This window comes from Gadus morhua, chromosome 1 (assembly GCF_902167405.1).
Source record: "Gadus morhua chromosome 1, gadMor3.0, whole genome shotgun sequence".
In the NCBI taxonomy this organism is placed as follows: domain Eukaryota; kingdom Metazoa; phylum Chordata; class Actinopteri; order Gadiformes; family Gadidae; genus Gadus; species Gadus morhua.
This window is the reverse complement of record NC_044048.1, coordinates 22,234,788-22,252,965: the sequence shown is the minus strand read 5'-3', so window position 1 is coordinate 22,252,965 and position 18,178 is coordinate 22,234,788. Positions and strand designations below refer to the sequence as shown.

General features: G+C 50.0%; 2 protein-coding genes across 3 annotated transcripts; both read right to left on the bottom strand.

Moving 5' to 3' along the window:
- Positions 1 to 4,946: 4,946 nt before the first annotated feature.
- On the bottom strand, positions 4,947 to 7,929 carry mrgbp (MRG/MORF4L binding protein). Its single transcript, XM_030367227.1, has 5 exons — positions 7,633 to 7,929; positions 6,573 to 6,694; positions 5,893 to 5,974; positions 5,705 to 5,776; positions 4,947 to 5,224 (listed from the first exon to the last, which is right to left on the bottom strand). Exons 1-5 carry the CDS (start codon positions 7,772 to 7,774, stop codon positions 4,974 to 4,976), a joined length of 669 nt encoding a protein of 222 aa, XP_030223087.1. The 5' UTR covers positions 7,775 to 7,929; the 3' UTR covers positions 4,947 to 4,973.
- Positions 7,930 to 8,232: 303 nt separating this feature from the next.
- On the bottom strand, positions 8,233 to 18,084 carry hm13 (histocompatibility (minor) 13). 2 transcript variants are annotated; one of them, XM_030366793.1, is made up of 11 exons: positions 17,734 to 18,081; positions 14,986 to 15,084; positions 14,460 to 14,542; positions 14,272 to 14,360; positions 13,568 to 13,653; positions 13,245 to 13,370; positions 13,042 to 13,099; positions 11,408 to 11,528; positions 11,216 to 11,318; positions 11,050 to 11,135; positions 8,233 to 9,682 (listed from the first exon to the last, which is right to left on the bottom strand). In XM_030366793.1, the coding sequence occupies exons 1-11, from the start codon at positions 17,959 to 17,961 to the stop codon at positions 9,604 to 9,606; spliced, it is 1,158 nt and encodes a 385-aa protein (XP_030222653.1). In that variant the 5' UTR covers positions 17,962 to 18,081; the 3' UTR covers positions 8,233 to 9,603. The 2 variants fall into 2 exon arrangements, with proteins under 2 accessions (XP_030222653.1, XP_030222661.1); XM_030366801.1 differs by lacking the exon at positions 8,233 to 9,682 and adding an exon at positions 10,003 to 10,427 and having other exon boundaries at positions 17,734 to 18,084.
- Positions 18,085 to 18,178: the final 94 nt, after the last annotated feature.

The following is an 18,178-nucleotide window of genomic DNA, read 5'->3' as shown; positions in this document are numbered from 1 at the left end:
TAGTGAATAATATTTTTATTTTTTAAATAATATCAAGTTATTCGCAGAGAAAATAGATTTTCAACTTGAAACACCAATCTGCTGACACACACACACACACACACACACACACACACACACACACACACACACACACACACACACACACACACACACACACACACACACACACACTCACGTACACACACACACACACACACACACACACACACTCACGTACACACACACACACACACACACACACACACACACACACACACACACACACACACACACACACACACACACACACACACACACACACACAAAGGCTATCACCAACCGATTAGTGATTGGTCCATGCACGTCTGGTTTGGAGGAAGATCAATATATTTCAGAAGGCATCCGTTCAGTATGTGTCGCCGCAGACTGGCTGACTGGCTAACTGGTCCGTGGTGTCAGGGTTACCTAAAGGACACGGTAGAACGCTCAGACCCCTCAAACAACCACTTTATGTAAAATACATCCAGCATGTTTACTATGGTATAGCATATTAACCCTGACTTCACACTAGTTAATGAAGGGTGAGCAATGGAGGGGTGAGGGTGAGAGTTGGAGGGGTGAGAGATGGAGGAGTGACGGGTGAGAGATTTGGGAGTGAGAGATGAGAGATGGAGGAGTGACGGGTGAGAGATTTGGGAGTGAGAGATGAGAGATGGAGGGGTGAGGGGTGAGAGATTGAGGGGTGATATATTGAGGAATAAGGTGTGAGAGATGGAGGTGTGAGAGATGGAGGGGTGAGGGATGAGAGGTGAGAGATGGAGGGGTGAGAGATGGAGGAGTGAGGGGTGAGATATATAGGGGTGATATATTGAGGAATAAGGGTTGAGAGATGGAGGTGTGAGAGATGGAGGGGTGAGGGGTGAGAGATGGAGGTGTGAGAGATGGAGGGGTGAGGGGTGAGAGATGGAGGTGAGAGAGATGGAGGGGTGAGGGTTTGGAGATGGAGGGGTGAGCGATGACGATTGGAGGGGTGAGGCTTAGGGTGAAGTTTTTCTGCGTGCATCATTTCTAATGTGTGTGTGTGTGTGTGTTTTTGTGTTTGTGTGTGTGTGTGTGTGTGTGTGTGTGTGTGTGTGTGTGTGTGTGTGTGTGTGTGTGTGTGTGTGTGTGTGTGTGTGTGTGTGTGTGTGTGTGTGTGTGTGTAAGTAGGAGGGTTAGGGGGTCTTGAATAATAAATGTCTTGTTTACTGTTGAAAGGTCTAGAGTCCACCAGGGCATCGCACACACACACAGACACACACACAGACACACACACACACACACACACACACACACACACACACACACACACACACACACACACACACACACACACACACACACACACACATTGAGGTCCAGGATTATACAAAGTCTTTTCGACCGCCTGACAGGATAGGGGCCCCGTCTGTGTGTGTGTGTGTGTGTGTGTGTGTGTGTGTGTGTGTGTGTGTGTGTGTGTGTGTGTGTGTGTGTGTGTGTGTGTGTGTGTGTGTGTGTGTGTGTGTGTGTGGTGTGTTTGTGTGTGTGTGTGTGTGTGTGTGTGTGTTTGATTAATTCCACAGAGAAGGGAGAGCAGCCTGAATGGCGTGTGTGATTAGTACAGACCTGTGCTGTGATTGGTCAGGGTCCAGATCAGAACCATTTCGTCTCCTGGTGTTCTGGTGGCCCACCGAGACACCCCTCTGAGGACAGGACCACATCCAGACCTCACACACACACACACACACACACACACACACACACACACACACACACACACACACACACACACACACACACACACACACACACACACACACGTGGCGTGTGTGTGTGTTGTGATGCTAATGCATCGGAGAACATAAAGACCTTCAGCTGCTGAAAAACAAACACCAAACACAAACACACACACACGCACACACGCGTGTATGTGTGTGTGTGTGTGTGTGTGTGTGTGTGTGTTTATTTGTGTGTTGGTGTGTGGGTGTGGGACTACCTAGAGTCCTCCTAGAGCAAGATGACCCCTGTCCCCTACCTTTAGGCTGCTAAAGTCACATGACCCCTGAGCCCTACCTGTCGATTATCGATTGATTATTGATGATCAGGTCGGCTTAGCTCAGGAGGTAGAGCACTTTTCTTGTAACCAAAAGGTTGCTAGTTCGATCCCCAGCTCCTCCTAGCTGAGTGTTGATGTGTCCCTGAGCAAGACACTTAACCCTAACTGCTCCTGACGAGCTGGCTGTCGCCTTGCATGGTTGACTCTGCCGTCGGTGTGTCAATGTGTGTATTAACCGATGTAAGTCGCTTTGGATAAAAGCGTCTGCCAAATGCCCTTGTTGTAATTGTAATGATTGTGTGGTCTTCCTGTCGGTCTACCTGCCTCCTCTGGCTGTCCAATCACGGCTCAGGACGGAGTCTTCCTCAAGGCTAGCAGAGCTGGGGCGAGAGCTAGCGAGCTAGTCCCGTGTTTGGGGGAGTGAGGGAGGGCGGCCTGAAGGGAGGGTTGGGACTCTTTAGGTTGGATACTTAAAGCATGGAGCTGACTGTGGCTGGTGTCTCCTGCTCTGACACTAAGCTACGTCCCACCATGATGTGTTGAGCTGACTGTGGCTGGTTTCTTCTCCTGCCCTTGCTGTAGAGACACAGAGTAAAGAGATAACTCAGAGCCTGTGGATAAAGGCATCTGTCCACAATCCATCCATCATCTATCATCCATCATCCATCCCTCTATACAGCCATGGTGCAGAATATAAATGTGCTTCAAAAATTTGTGTGTGTGCGCGAGCGAGCGTGCGTTTTTGTGCGTGTGTTTGTGTGTGTGTGTGTGCGTGTTCGACCACGTTCATGCTTTCATACTAATTTATGCATATATGTGTCTCTCTTTATATGTGTCTTTCTCTCTGTGTCACCCTACATATCTGCCTGTCTCTCTGTATCTCTCTAGCTGTCTGATGTTCTATTTATATTAAGAAATGTATTAACTTACAGATTTCGGAAACCTGTGTGTGTGTGTGTGTGTGTGTGTGTGTGTGTGTGTGTGTGTGTGTGTGTGTGTGTGTGTGTGTGTGTGTATGCATGCGTGTGCGTGCGTGTACATGCATGGGTGTGTGAATACACCTACTTACTCCTCAAAATAATCCACCATGAATAACCATGAGATCATTTATGAATAAACATGGAGCAGCCAGGACTGGGAACACACACACACACACACACACACACACACACACACACACACACACACACACACACACACACACTTGAGTGAGAACTCTCACCATTGATCAGCTGATGAATATTCATCCTCCCATCTCCTCCCTCTTTCTCACACTTCCCTCGCGCTCTCCGTCTGTCACTTTGACAGCTCTATAGATCAGCGCCGACTGATTTTTGTACAGCTAAGCCCTCTCTTACCCTCCTCTCCTCCTCTCCTACCCATCGTAATGTTTTCCTCTGAGATGTTCATGTGGTTTATACCGTGCACCAAACGTGAATATCAACAGACGTTACTTAGAAAATCTGCTTTTATTCCACAGACCACATACGGCTGATTGAAGTGAGGAGAGTCGAGTCCCGACAGAAGCACTCTGCCACCTAGTGGTCAGAGAGTTTTCTATTAATGTGTTTCAAATAGATCAAATAGTGGGTTTGTTTAATAGTTCAGGGTAACTGTCTCTCACCTGAAATGAAGCACGGTCCGGGATGGCATTAATACCGCAATCATTAAAACAATGAAATGTTTGAGAATTTTCAAATGACCAAATTTAAGATGAGCCAAATTCATCTGATATGAATTGATCACTGGTGGTCTATCTCAGTAGTCTCTGTACTGTCTAACGCCTACCTACTTCTTAATAACCTGTCTCTGGACTGTTTAATCCCTACCTGGTCCTTAATTACCTGTCTCTGGACTGTCAAACCCCTACCTGCTCCTTAATTACCTTTCTCTGGAATGTCAAACCCCTACCTGCTCATTTAATGGAGCACTTTGTATAAAAGCATCTGCTAAATAACTAATTTGTCAAATTCAAAATTAGAAATAAATACTCTAGCCAACTTAAACATGAAGAAACTTCAAAATAAAAGGCAGCAATTTCAAAATAAAAGCCTGTTCGAAGTTTTATTTAAAAACAAAGACTGAAACAATCGCCCCCCCCCCCCAAACACACACACACACACACACACCCACCCCCCCACACACAAACAAACACACACACACTTACACACAAACGCACACACCGAGCATGGAGGAAGTTGCACTACTTCAGACAAGCCACTTCATGTTTAGTAGTTTGCACTGGGTTGGTCCACTGCAGGGTCACATGACCATACGCCGACAGTGCTGGGGGAGGCCCCCTGGGAGGCGGGGCCCTGGGGGAGGGCCCCTAGTTTGATGGCCCCTGGGAGGAGGGCCCCTGGCAAGTGGGCCCCTGGGTGGAGAGCCTGTGGGGGCCAGGCTTTGGGGAGGGCCCGTGGGTGGAGGGCCTATCGGGGGCGGGCCCCTAGGGGGAGGGCCCCTGGGAGCCAGGCTGGGGGAGTGCGGGGGGGTTGGGCCCCTGGTGTTCAGAGTCTGTCATGTTCGGTCTCTCCAGGTGACTCCAGCAGCACGATGAAAACTACCTTACTACCAATCAGCCTGTCCAATAGTCTCTCTCATAGCTCTCTCTCTATGTACACATCTACCTCACTCTACCACTCTCTCTCCTGTCTACCACTCAGAGTCTACCTCACTCTACCGCTCACTCACCCCTCTACCTCACTCTCTCTCCTTTCCACCACTCTCACACTCTCTCTCTCTCTCCGTCTGTCTCTCCTTTCCACTACTCTCACACTCTCTCTCTCTCTCTCTCTCCTTCTGTCTCTCCTTTCCACCACTCTCACACTCTCTCTCTCTCTCTCTACCTCTCTCTCTCAACCTCACTCACCACTTACTCTCTCTCTACCTCTCTCTTCTCTCTCTCTTTCTCTCCTCAGGTACGCCTTCTCTTGGTTCCTCCGGGGCTCGCAGGGTGTGATGAAGACGATGACGAGGAGATGAGCTTCTCGGCTTGTCCTCGATTCCTCTTCCTCTTCTCTGCCTCCTTAACGCCTCCTCCTCCTCCTCCTGCTCCTCCTCCTCCCCCCTCGCTCGGCCCCTTCTCTCTCTCCTTCTCCCTCTCTTTGTCTCTCTCTTTGTCACGGCTGCTCCCTCGCTCGCCCAGCTTCACCGACGAGTTGCTGCCTGAGAGAGAGAGAGAGAGAGACAGAGACAGAGACAGAGACAGAGACAGAGAGAGAACGTATTATGGAACGTGTTTTTTGTTAAGTCCTTGAAGCCCATTTCTTAATGTTTGCTCTGGCGATAACTTGCCTTTACGTACCAATAAAGATTATTTTAATTGATAGAGATATACATTAATACTGTAGATCTAGGTCTCACTAGAGAGATGGGTGTAGGGCTCTCTCTTTAGAGCGATGGATGTAAGACTCTCTTTGGAAAGATGGGTGTTGGACTCTCCGGAGAGATGGGTGTAGTTCTCTCTAGGGAGATAGGTGTAAGGTGTAGGTTTATCTTTAGAGAGATTGGTCTAGGTCTCTCTCTTTAGAGAGATGTGTGTGGGTCTCTCTCTGGAGAGATGTGTATGGGTCTCTCTGAGAGATGTGTGTAGCTCCATCTAGAGATTGGTGTAGGTCCCTCTAGAGAGATGGGTGTAGGTCTTACCTTCTTCGTGAGTGGCAGGAGGTTCTCTCTCCATCTTAAACTCCTTCTTCTCCTCCTCACCCCCTCCCTTCCCTACACAAACATACACACTAATATTACAATATGTGGTAGACACAAGGTCAAAGATCATGCATAGCGAGTGTGTGTGGGAGACACAAGGTTGAAGGTCAAGCGGTGTATGTGTTCACCTTCTTTAACGTCCTGGATGATGTCATCAGGCAGAGAGAAGCTCTTCTCCGAATTCGGAAAGGGAAGGATCTCCGACTCATGCTGCGCACACACACACACACACACACAGAAAATGCATTCAAAGCTACGAAGACATTTTATTAAGATTAAGATTCAAACATTAGAAGAGACACATCTAGATAGACAAACACACACAAAGACACAGTTACACAAACAGAGAGACACACACACACACACACACACACACACACACACACACACATTGACAAACGGAGACACAAACAGACACTCCAGATTCAAAGAGTTCAGGGGCAGAAAGGCCATCTATCAAATGCCAATACAGGCTGCCTTTCAGAAAGAATGTGAGACTAATAGGCTGACAGACGGGTAGACAGACTGATGGACAGACGGGTAGACAGACAAGGGTCTGCATGTCATACAGACAGACAGGCAGACCGACGGACGTACAGACAGAGAGACAGACAGCAGACGTAGCAGGACCTGCATGTCGTACAGACAGACAGACAGACAGGCAGGCAGACAGCAGATTGAGCAGGGCCTGAATGTCATGCAGACAGACAGACAGGCAGGCAGACAGACAGACAGACCAGGGCCTGCATGTCGTACATGGTTCCCAGGTATGCAGACAGACAGGCAGACAGACAGGCAGCAGACGTACCAGGGCCTGCATGTCGTACATGGTTCCCAGGTGGTCCCAGATGACGGAGGAGGAGACCTGCCGGCCTATGTTCTGGCTGAACTTGTCCCGGATGCAGATCATGTGGAAGTGACGGTTCACCCCTGGAGACACACCCACACACACACACAGAGACACACACACACACACACACACACACACACACACACACACACACACACACACACACACACACCCAGCAGAAGACAGAGGAAAGACACGTTTAATGAGCGGTTATGGTAAAGGCTTGGTTAGGGTCAGGGTTAGTGTCTGGGTTAGCTCTACATCTTGGGTTAGCAGGGTTAGGGTTAGTATCTGGGTTAGCTCTACATCTTGGGTTAGCAGTGTTAGGGTTAGCATCTGGGTTAGCTCTACATCTTGGGTTAGCAGGGTTAGGGTTAGTATCTGGGTTAGCTCTACATCTTGGGTTAGCAGGGTTAGGGTTAGTGTCTGGTTAGCTCTATGGCTAGAGGTTAGCAGGGGGTTAGGGTTAATAGGATTAGGGCTGGGGCTTAGTGTCAGGGTTCGGGTGAGTAGGGTTGGTAAGGGTTAGGGGTTAGTGTCAAGGCTGGTTAAGGTTGGGGTTTAATGTCAGGGTTGGTGTTAGTGGGGTTGGAGGCAAGTGTCAGGGTTGGGGTTAGTAGGGTTTGAGGTTAGTGTCAGGGTTGGGGTTTAGTGTCAGGGTTGGAGGTAAGTGTCAGGATTGCGGTTAGTAGAGTTGGGGTTCAGTGTCAGGTTCGGGGGTTAATAGGGTTATCTCTCAGGTTGGGGTCAAGTGGCAGGGTCAGGGGTTAACTTGCTGTTGTTTATGTTTAGCCGGCTAGGTGGCTAACACACTTAGCTTCTGTCTCTGAGCTAATATCATCACACCCGAGTTGGCCTAGCAGCACTAATTTACCCCACGGCCCGCACGCCAGACCGGGTCTCACAGACGACCCGAGGCGGACTACAGGACCGCCCGGAGGACTCCCAGCTCCTGGCTAGCAATAAGGAGCTAGCTGTGTCTCCAGAGTATCAAGGTTTTGGCGTTCGGTCGTCTTACCTACGGGTTTGTGACCCAGCATGGCGTGGAAGAGGCACACCTCTACTTCATGGCTCCATACCACCGAGTCGTCGCCGGGAACTGAGCCCGTGTCTGGAGGCTTTTCGTCGGTCTGTCCTAAAGCTAAGTCTGCCTCCCCCATCTTTCACTGCTACTAGCGGCGAAGATGCACAACACAAAGAGGGTAGTTGGGATAGGAAACAGGGTCCGGGCGTACAGTAGGCGGGACCTTACTACATGACGAACCAATCAGCGATCAGAACGTAGAATTGCCGTAGTTTGGGGTTTGCTGGTAGCAGGGAGAAGTACCGCCTACCATACGTTCGGACCGTGGGATCCAATATCTACCCAGACTTCAACTCTCGAGTTTCCTGCAACATCACAGACGCCCCCTGCTGGTCCTGAAGCTTTATTGTAAAGAGGAATCATTCGTCATATCAACATTTGGTAGTTCAATACCTTTAGTTTACGTATCCTGTATTTATTGAAAGGCTGCCGACGAGGCTGTACAGTGGACATTAGCTTATGATAATCACATGTTCATGATGTTTTATGCAGTTTATTTCTCTATAAATGCGTGGGATCATGGAACAACGAAACCAAGATTGCATGTGGCGATTAAACACCAACCAAAACTTTATTCAAATAAAATAGTTCGTGCCGTTCACACGACACCCTGCACAGATACCACCGCACATGAATTCAGGTACTAAATGTTTTTAAAATGATAAGCGGCTACTAAACTTCACCAGATGAACACAATGAGGATATCTCTTTTACTAATTGACATCAAATACAAAACTTTCCATAAAGCATTAACATCAAGCATCGTAACAAATTAAAGTTTCATACAACCAGGCAGATTACCGTGCGCCGGGACATTAGCTAATGTTCAAACGAAAAGGCTGCGTTCACAGGTCTGCACTCCGTACCATCCAGTCTCATTAAAGAGTAGCGACACTGGAACAGGCAGCGCCCCCTCTGGCGACACGACGCCAATTCACCTAAAAGCAGGGCCAGGTCGCTGGTACAGAAGGAACCGTCATGACCAGTTTGACAAGTTTGACCAGCGCCGTGCTCCCCATTAAGGTGGCTAGGCAGATAAACAGTTGATCAAGTTATCATCAATCAATACATTCCTCTATCAGACCCGTGGTCAGACTGATGGCGTCACCAGCGCCGATGTAAAGCTCAAGCTGAAGATCCTCACAGATCATTGGATGACAAGTCCTCCCTCAGAATCTCCTGCACCAATCAGCTTTGAGGACGGACAGAGGAGGTGAGAGGAAGCGGGGAGGCGGACAAGAACTTTAAGACGTTTGATTGAATCAGGGACTCTGCTCCACTGTACCACTGCTCTGGTCTCGTTCAGCTCAACCAGACCAGACGGTCAAACCCAAAGCACGGTGAGCTTCTGGGCCTGTCCTGTAGCTAACCTCGGGACAGCTAGGCTATGCTAAGCTGCTCCATGGCTGTTGCCAGGTAACGGATGGAGCGGTACCTCAGTACAAAGCATTTGTGGTACCGCGATGAGAGCCTTAACATTCTGGCCAGGGAGAGAGGAGGAGGGGAGGAGGAGGAGATAGACGTGGGAAGCTGCAGGCAGATAGGTCAGGACTGAAGTCAGTCATTCAGTCAATGTGTGTGTGTTCCCAGGGCTGGTGACACACAGGAAATTAGGAGGTTGGACTTCCTGTGTGCCTGCAGCCACCGGCTAGGGCACAGGGTCTATATCCCACCAGCTGGGTTACCGTGACTACGGCCACAGCCAGAGAGTGACAGGTGGCCGTTTCCAAGACAACCAGACACTCAAATGCTTTGGCAACGTGAGCTTCACCCCTCCCCCTCCCCCCCCCCCCCCCCCCATGCAGAAAAAAAGGGAAAAGAGCAGGGGAGGAGGCGGGGCTGTGGGTGAAATGTGGTGGTGGCTGATTGGAGGAGTGGGTAGGGTATGTGGAGCAGCGGGCGATGCTATTGGTCCTTCTTCTCTGTCTCTGGTGCTTCGTCTTTAGAGCCCTCCTCCTCCTCCTCTGGGGGGGTCTCCTCGTACCTGGGGGGGGGGGGGGGGGGGAGATATTGACGGTATAAATACACAGAAATATTGATATATAGAATATGTATTTCTACAAATGCTTTGTGTTGGAGAAAGGGCTTCCAGAGGGGTTGAAGGTCACTGAGGGTCAGGGGTTCATCCCTATGACCTCCCCGTACAGGCAGCCCTCAGGAAGACCAAGCCGCTGATGAGATGATGAGATGGCGGTCGACCTGTGATGTCATCGTCGTGGGCTGACAGCTCATACACCCCCGTTAGTCTCATTCGCCTGCCGAGCGCACCTGATTGGCTGCCTGCTGAGCGTATCTGATTGGCTGCCTGCTTAGCCCACCTGATTGGCTGCCTGCCGAGTGCATCTGATTGGCTGCCTGCTTAGCCCACTTGAATGGCTGCCTGCTGTGCCCACTTGAATGGCTACCGGCTGAGTTGTAAATCTGGTTCTAGTTGATGGTTTTATTAAGGAGGGAGGGAGGGGGGGAGGAGATGAAATGAGAGATGGAGAGGGAGCTGGACGGAGCTGGAGGGGGACGTTCTGGGGGGCTTGTTACCTGCCCAGGTAAGACAGGAGGGAGAAAGAAGTCTCTACACGGAGGTGGGCTGTAACCGCCGGCGACGGGGGGAGGAGCTTGTCGCCATAGCGACGGCATCCATGGAGCTAGCCAAGCTGGCGGGAGAACCACTGACAGTTGGAAAGGAAGTGAGGCGAGGCGAGCTAGGGATGAATTCCTCTGGAGACTCAAAGCTAACGAGAGAGAGAGAGACAGAGCCAGAGAGACAGAGCCAGAGCGAGAGACAGAGCCAGAGAAACAGAGCCAGAGCGAGAGACAGAGCCAGAGCGAGAGAGAGAGACAGAGCCAGAGCCACAAGGAGGAAGAGAGAGCATAGAGAAGATTGAGAAGAAGATGAGGAGAAAGCCAATACATCTAATGTCACCTATAAGAGTGAAGGTGTGTGTGAGTAATGGGAGAGAGAGTGAGTGAGTGAGTGAGTGAGAGAGAGAGAGAGAGATGAGGGGGCTGAGTGATGGCCGACAGAGTAAAGAGGAGCGGAAGTTATGAGTTTCTGTCCAATGAGAGACAGGCAGAGAGATCGGAGAGCCAATCAGAGATCATCACAGCTCGGATGTGGGAGGATGAAGGCTGAGGAAGATACAATGAGGTCCATATGGGTGGGGAAGGGGGGGATGATGGTCTGACAGAAAGACAGACAGACAATCATAGACAGATGACGGACAGACTGACAGACGCTTTGACAGAGAGAGAGAGAGAGACATACAGATCGATTGACAGACTAACATACAGACAGACAGACTGATTGACAGACTGCGAGGTTTTGGATGCAGCGGATGCGGGCGCCTAACCCACCTGAACATCTCTGTGACCTCTCCTTTGATCAGCGCCACGAGGACAGGGAAACCGATGCAGGCTGGCACCAGGTATAGCAGAGCAGGCTGGAGAGACAGACAGGTTACTGTGAGAGACAGACGGGTTAACCAGACAGACCGGTAGAGAGACAGACAGGTGCGGGTACCTGTGCGTGTTTGAAGGTGTGCATGATGAAGATGGTCAGTCCCAGGCCGAAGATGTAGGCCAGGAAGCTAGCGTAGAAATACGTCCTGCTGTTCTTCTTCAGACTGGAGAGAGAGAGAGACAGGTTAACAACACACAGATGAGAGAGAGAGAACATGAAAGAGAGACACCACAGAGACAGAGAGTGTGAGACCTGATGTCGAAGCGCAGCAGCAGAGCGATGAAGATGCCAGGGATGACGATGTCTCCAAGACCCAACATGGCGAAGTTACTGGCATCCATCCCTCTCTCCAGCAGGTCCTGAGGGAATACCACTGGTGGAGAACAGGGAACAGATGGACCAACATTATGGACCAGAGATAGAGAACATGGACCAGAGATAGAGAACATTATGGACCAGAGAGTGAGAACATGGACCAGAGATAGAGAACATTATGGACCAGAGAGTGAGAACATGGACCAGAGATAGAGAACATGGACCAGAGATAGAGAACATAGACCAGAGATAGAGAACATTATGGACCAGAGATAGAGAACATTATGGACCAGACATAGAGAACATTATGGACCAGAGAGTGAGAACATTATGGACCAGAGAGTGAGAACATGGACCAGAGATAGAGATCATTATGGACCAGAGAGTGAGAACATGGACCAGAGATAGAGAACATGGACCAGAGATAGAGAACATGGACCAGAGAGTGAGAACATGGACCAGAGATAGAGAACATTATGGACCAGAGAGTGAGAACATGGACCAGAGATAGAGAACATTATGGACCAGAGATAGAGAACATTATGGACCAGAGAGTGAGAACATTATGGACCAGAGATAGAGAACATTATGGACCAGAGAGTGAGAACATGGACCAGAGATAGAGAACATGGACCAGAGATAGAGAACATGGACCAGAGATAGAGAACATGGACCAGAGATAGAGAACATGGACCAGGGATAGAGAACATTATGGACCAGAGAGTGAGAACATGGACCAGAGATAGAGAACTTTATGGACCAGAGATAGAGAACTTTATGGACCAGAGATAGAGAACATTATGGGCCAGAGATAGAGAACATTATGGACCAGAGATAGAGAACATGGAGCAGAGATAGAGAACATGGACCAGAGATAGAGAACACGGACCAGAGATAGAGAACATGGACCAGAGAGTGAGAACATGGACCAGAGATAGAGAACATGGACCAGAGATAGAGAACATGGACCAGAGATAGAGAACATTATGGACCAGAGAGTGAGAACATTATGGACCAGAGAGTGAGAACATGGACCAGAGAGTGAGAACATGGACCAGAGAGTGAGAACATGGACCAGAGAGTGAGAACATGGGCCAGAGATAGAGAACATGGGCCAGAGATAGAGAACATGGACCAGAGATAGAGAACACGGACCAGAGATAGAGAACATGGACCAGAGATAGAGAACATGGACCAGAGATAGAGAACATGGACCAGAGAGTGAGAACATGGACCAGAGAGTGAGAACATGGACCAGAGATAGAGAACATGGAATAGAGGAAAAAGGTGAGAACATGGACCAGAGGACAGATATGGAGAACATGGACCAGAGATTGAGAACATGGACCAGAGTGAGAACATGGAGAGAGTGAGAACATGGACCAGAGTGAGAACATTGACCAGAGGACAGAGAGTGAGAACGTGGACAGAGAGTGATAACATGGACAGAGAGTGATAACATGGACAGAGAGTAAGAACATGGACCAGAGAGTGAGAACAGGTTCCCTTGTGAGCAGAGAGAGAACATAAAACACCAAGTTAATCTTAAAAAAAACATCAACTACACTTACGTTTGATTGGCGCCTCAAAGGACCTGGCAACGGTAACCATGACGTTGGTTCCAAACACCTGGAGACAGCGGAAAGAATCAGAGCAGGTTGCGCCACACTCCCATCCTGTTGAGGCTAGCAGCCCTACCTATGCGTGTGATTGGCCGATTGGGTGAATGAGTGCGTGTGTGTGTGTGTGTGTGTGTGGGGGGGGGGGTTCTCACCCAGAAGACGTCGTACACAAACAGCCCCCCCAGCAAGATGCAGCCGGTGCAGACGTTATTCAGGTGCAGGAGCTCCACGCCGTTCAGAGCGAACGCCAAACCAAACAGGTTGTTGGCCACCCAGTGCTGTGAGGTCACAAACACAACAGGTCACTGGTGGCCCAGTGCTGCGAGGTCACAAACACAACAGAATACTGGTGGCCCAGTGTTGGGACGTCACAAACACGGCCACAGGTGACTGGCTCGTGAGGACCAGGAGGTTGGGCTGCGGCGAGGACTTCAAGTGTGCGTTGGGAACAGGTGTGTGCGCAGGGGAAACTTACCTTTTTGAGCACGTACCAGACGCCGACCACGCCCCCAATCACCAAACACACCAGGTCCTTGGTGTCAAACTCATAGTTCACTACCTCTGTGAACACATAAACACACACACGTATTGATGGGGGGTCTGGACGGGGTCCACGGGATGTAGTGATGTGATGGTGGTGACGTGATGGTGGTGACGTGATGGTAGTGACGTGATGGTGGTGACGTGATGGTGGTGACGTGATGGTGGTGACGTGATGGTGGTGACGTGATGGTGGTGACGTGATGGTGGTGACGTGATGGTAGTGACGTGATGGTGGTGACATGATGGTGGTGACGTGATGGTAGTGACGTGATGGTGGTGACGTGATGGTGGTGACGTGATGGTAGTGACGTGATGGTGGTGACGTGATGGTGGTGACGTGATGGTGGTGACGTGATGGTGGTGACGTGATGGTAGTGACGTGATGGTGGTGACGTGATGGTGGTGACGTGATGGTAGTGACGTGATGGTGGTGACATGATGGTGGTGACGTGATGGTAGTGACGTGATGGTGGTGACGGGATGGTGGTGATGGGATGGTAGTAATGCAGTCATGTGATGTAGTGATAGTATTGAACTCATGAGATGTGATGGCAATGATGTAGTGATCTGATTGCAGTGACGCAATGGGGGTGATTTGATGGTGTTGATGTGATGGGGGTGATGTGAGGTCCTTACCCTCCTTGGCCTCCCCAGAGCCCTGGGTGAAGAGCAGCTGGTACTGCTTGATGGGTATAGAGGCGGGGAACACCTTGGCCATCAGGGGGCTGGAGGAGACAGGTACTACGTCAGCTACCACATCAGGTACTGGGTATTACCTCGGCGTGCGTGTGTACAATGTGTGGATAGTGTGTAGTGTGTGATACCTCAGTGTGTGAGCCAGGGCCAGGATCCCCAGGACGAAGAAGTACATGGAGAGAAGGAGGTTGATGTACTCCTGACTGAACACCTAAAGCACAAAACCCGGGCTGTCAGTACTACTACTATTACCATTAGTAGTATTATTACTATAACCATTCAGCATTACCATAACTAGTACTATAATCAGTTATATTAGGATTACTATCACTATTAGTAGTTATATTACTAGCACTACTAGGATTACTATTTCTACTAGTATTACACTATGGACGTTAATTTAAAGGTCCTATGACATGCCACCAGGTGTGGCGAGGTTAGCCGCTACAAGCCGTTTTGAAAATCTGCCCCTCATGACATCACAGGTTAATCACACCACACCTGGTGGCATGTCATAGGACCTTTAATCTAGAGCTAAGGGGCGGAGCTCTCTCCACTACCAATCGATAGGTCGTAGAGCGAGTCAAACTCAGTCAACCACCAGACCACGCCCCCCCTGCGGTAACCGGGGATACCGCTGGTGGAGGAGCCTACCTTGAAGAACAGGTAGAGTCCGAACAGCGTGCAGCTGGCGATGATGGGGAAGCGCGCTGCGTCTCTGCCGGTGATGGTCTCGGGCATGTCAGACGAGTTCTGCAGAGAGAGGCTGTCAGTCACCTTACACACAGTGTGTGTGTGTGTGTGTGTGTGTGTGTGTGTGTGTGTGTGTGTGTGTGTGTGTGTGTGTGTGTGTGTGTGTGTGTGTGTGTGTGTGTGTGCGCGCGCGCGCTCCCTGCCTCCCGGGGATGAATCGAGGTCAAACAATGAGGAGGAAGAAGAAAGTGGAGAATTGAGAGTATGAAGGAGAGTGCAGTGGGGAGGAGAGAGCAGCAAGGAGGAGAAAGCAGCGAGGAGAGGAGGAAGAGGCCACTCAACACTAAGCTGTGTGGGTTGAGTGTGCGCTGGAGTTGTGTGAATGCTTTGTGTGTGTTCAGTTTCTAGATGTGTGTTCATCCAGCCTCCAGTACTCACTCTGTACCCAGAATCACTCCCACCCTCGCCAAGCACCTATAGAACCACAGACAGACGGCCAGCCACAGGAGAGACAGACAGGAGAGACAGACAGAAGACAGACAGACAGGTGGAGGACAGACGGGCGGAGGACAGACGTGTGTGTGGAGAAACAGAGAACAAAGGGATCAGGAGGAGCAGAGGAAGGAGGAGGAGTCACCTGGTTAGCAGGTGGACGGGCTCCGCCCACCTGCCACCAGCTGCTGTGTGATTGGTTAGTTCCATCAGCTGCTGTGTGATTGGGTAGTTCCATCAGCTGCTCTGTGATTGGGTAGTGCTATCTGCTGCTCTGTGATTGGGTAGTGCTATCTGCTGCTCTGTGATTGGGAAGTTATATCCAGTGTCTGCTGCTGTGTGATTAGGTAGTTCCATCAACTGCTGTGTGATTGGGTAGTTCTCTCCGGTGCTGTGTGATTGGGTAGTACTATCCAGTATCCACTGCTGTGTGATTGGTTAGATTGGATAGTTATATCCAGTATTCACTGCTGTCGGATGTCTTTGTTCTATACCATTCAAAACATATTGAACAACGAATGATGTCATCAGAGTGGACAGAAAGAAACAAGCAGTGAGGGTATTTCCCATAATGCAGTGCTCCCAGAGAATGCTATAGAGTGGATCAGTAGTTACCATGGTGGTCCTAATAATATATTCAGCCTTTAGCAGAATCTTTTATCACACTTTCAGAGATACAGACAGGTCATCAAGGAGCAGGTAGGGGTTACAGTACAGAGACAGGTCATCAAGGAGCAGGTAGGGGTTAGACGGTACAGAGACAGGTCATTAAGGAGCAGGTAGGGGTTAGACAGTACAGAGACAGGTCATTAAGGAGCAGGTAGGGGTTAGACAGTACAGAGACGGGTCATCAAGGAGCAGGTAGGGGTTAGACGGTACAGAGACAGGTCATTAAGGAGCAGGTAGGGGTTAGACAGTACAGAGACAGGTCATTAAGGAGCAGGTAGGGGTTAGACAGTACAGAGACAGGTCATTAAGGAGCAGGTAGGGGCTAGACAGTATAGAGACAGGTCATTAAGGAGCAGGTAGGGGTTAGACAGTACAGCGACAGGTCATCAAGGAGCAGGTAGGGGCTAGACAGTACAGCGACAGGTCATCAAGGAGCAGGTAGGGGCTAGACAGTACAGAGACAGGTCATTAAGGAGCAGGTAGGGGTTAGACGGTACAGAGACAGGTCATTAATGATCAGGTAGGGGTCAGGGGTCATCTTGCTCTAGGAGGCCTGCAGGTAGACTGAGGACTTTGGGGTCAAACCGAGAACTTTTCAGCTGTGAATCAACATCTAGATGATCCTGGTCTCACTCAATTTAGTAATCGACCAAACCTCTTCTGGTCTTAAACAGTATTACTAAACCTTGTTTGTCGTGATACAGTTCAAAAGTCGGTTTCATTTGTGTTAATCTAGGACTACCATGTTGGTCAAGCTACTTAAATCAACCACCCGTCGAGTCTCTCTACTTCAGTATACAGTTTCCTGGTATTTGTACATGAACTTGTGAGACACGTTATCAAGGTACAGTTCCTGAGGCACCACAAGTCAATGTGGGGATTTCCCCTGCAGGCTTAACTTACAGCAGAGATAGTACACGTCTCTATGATCCACACTAACATCTGACTCCATATCACCACCAACATCTGACTCCATATCACCACAAACACCTGTCTTCATATCACCAACACTAACTCCATATCGATAACATCTGCCTCCATATCAACACGAACATCTGACTCAATATCCCCACTAACATATGACTCCATATCCCCACTAACATCTGACTCCATATCCCCACTAACGTATGTTTGTCTGGTGGGTCCAGCTGTTCATCAAACGACCCTTTTCCGATTCAGACCTCAACAAAACCATTTCCGGGTGAACTTAGTCCCCACTAACATCGGTTTGCCTGGTAGGTCCAGCTGTTCAACATTCGACCCTTGTCCAATTCAGACGTCAACAAAGCCATATCCGGGAGAACTAAGTCACAAACAGATTAAATTCCACTCAGTTCATTGTCAACTACGTTCCCCTCGACCTGAGGAGCGCATCAGAATAGTTGAACAACAAAACACCGCCAGCTGTTCTCCAGTAGAACCACACAGGCCATGATGAGAGACCCGACCCTAGACCACTGGATCCTGGAGGGGGGGAACGGACCCTAGACCACTGGATCCTTGGGGCGACCCGACCCTGGACCACTAGATCCCGGGGATGGGGGGTACCTTGGACTTGGAGCAGGTGACGGACCGCAGGGCCCCAAAGAAGATGGGCAGCAGGGCCATGAACAGCAGGCTCCCGTACGCCAGCGCTGTTCCCTCCGGTGTCGCCACGAACTTCGCCGCCGTCGCATTCAGAACGTCGGTCCCGTTGAGCTCCGCGTCGGGCGAGAGCCCCGGTATCGGGACAGAGGCATCGGGGGGCGGCACAGACCCCTGGTCCACGTCAGCCATCTTCACAGGATTCAGTCGAGCGGCGCTACAGGAGACAGAGGCTGGTTCGTGTGCTGTCGTCCAGTAAGGCCACGTTTGCTAAAGCTGGAGGAGCCGAGCGACTTCCTCGTTGGTTCTCCGGTTTGTTCAGAGGAACTACGCGGAAGCACCGGCGACTCACTTCCGCCCCCTGGTGGCTGAGTCAAGAAGAGTTGAGATGGAGCTCATTGAGGCATTT

What these genes read in the sequence shown, in the direction of transcription:
- mrgbp (XM_030367227.1), bottom strand. Translation starts at nt 7,774, where the DNA reads ATGGGGGAGGCAGACTTAGCTTTAGGACAGACCGACGAAAAGCCTCCA. An exon ending in GCTGGGTCACAAACCCGTAG is followed by an intron (nt 6,695 to 7,632) that starts GTAAGACGACCG and finishes GTGTGTCTCCAG; the next exon opens with GGGTGAACCGTCACTTCCAC. An exon ending in CATCCAGGACGTTAAAGAAG is followed by an intron (nt 5,777 to 5,892) that starts GTGAACACATAC and finishes ATGTTTGTGTAG; the next exon opens with GGAAGGGAGGGGGTGAGGAG.
- hm13 (XM_030366801.1), bottom strand. Translation starts at nt 17,961, where the DNA reads ATGGCTGACGTGGACCAGGGGTCTGTGCCGCCCCCCGATGCCTCTGTC. An exon ending in TTGTGTACGACGTCTTCTGG is followed by an intron (nt 13,100 to 13,244) that starts GTGAGAACCCCC and finishes CGCTGTCTCCAG; the next exon opens with GTGTTTGGAACCAACGTCAT. An exon ending in CTTTGAGGCGCCAATCAAAC is followed by an intron (nt 11,529 to 13,041) that starts GTAAGTGTAGTT and finishes GTTCTCCACCAG; the next exon opens with TGGTATTCCCTCAGGACCTG.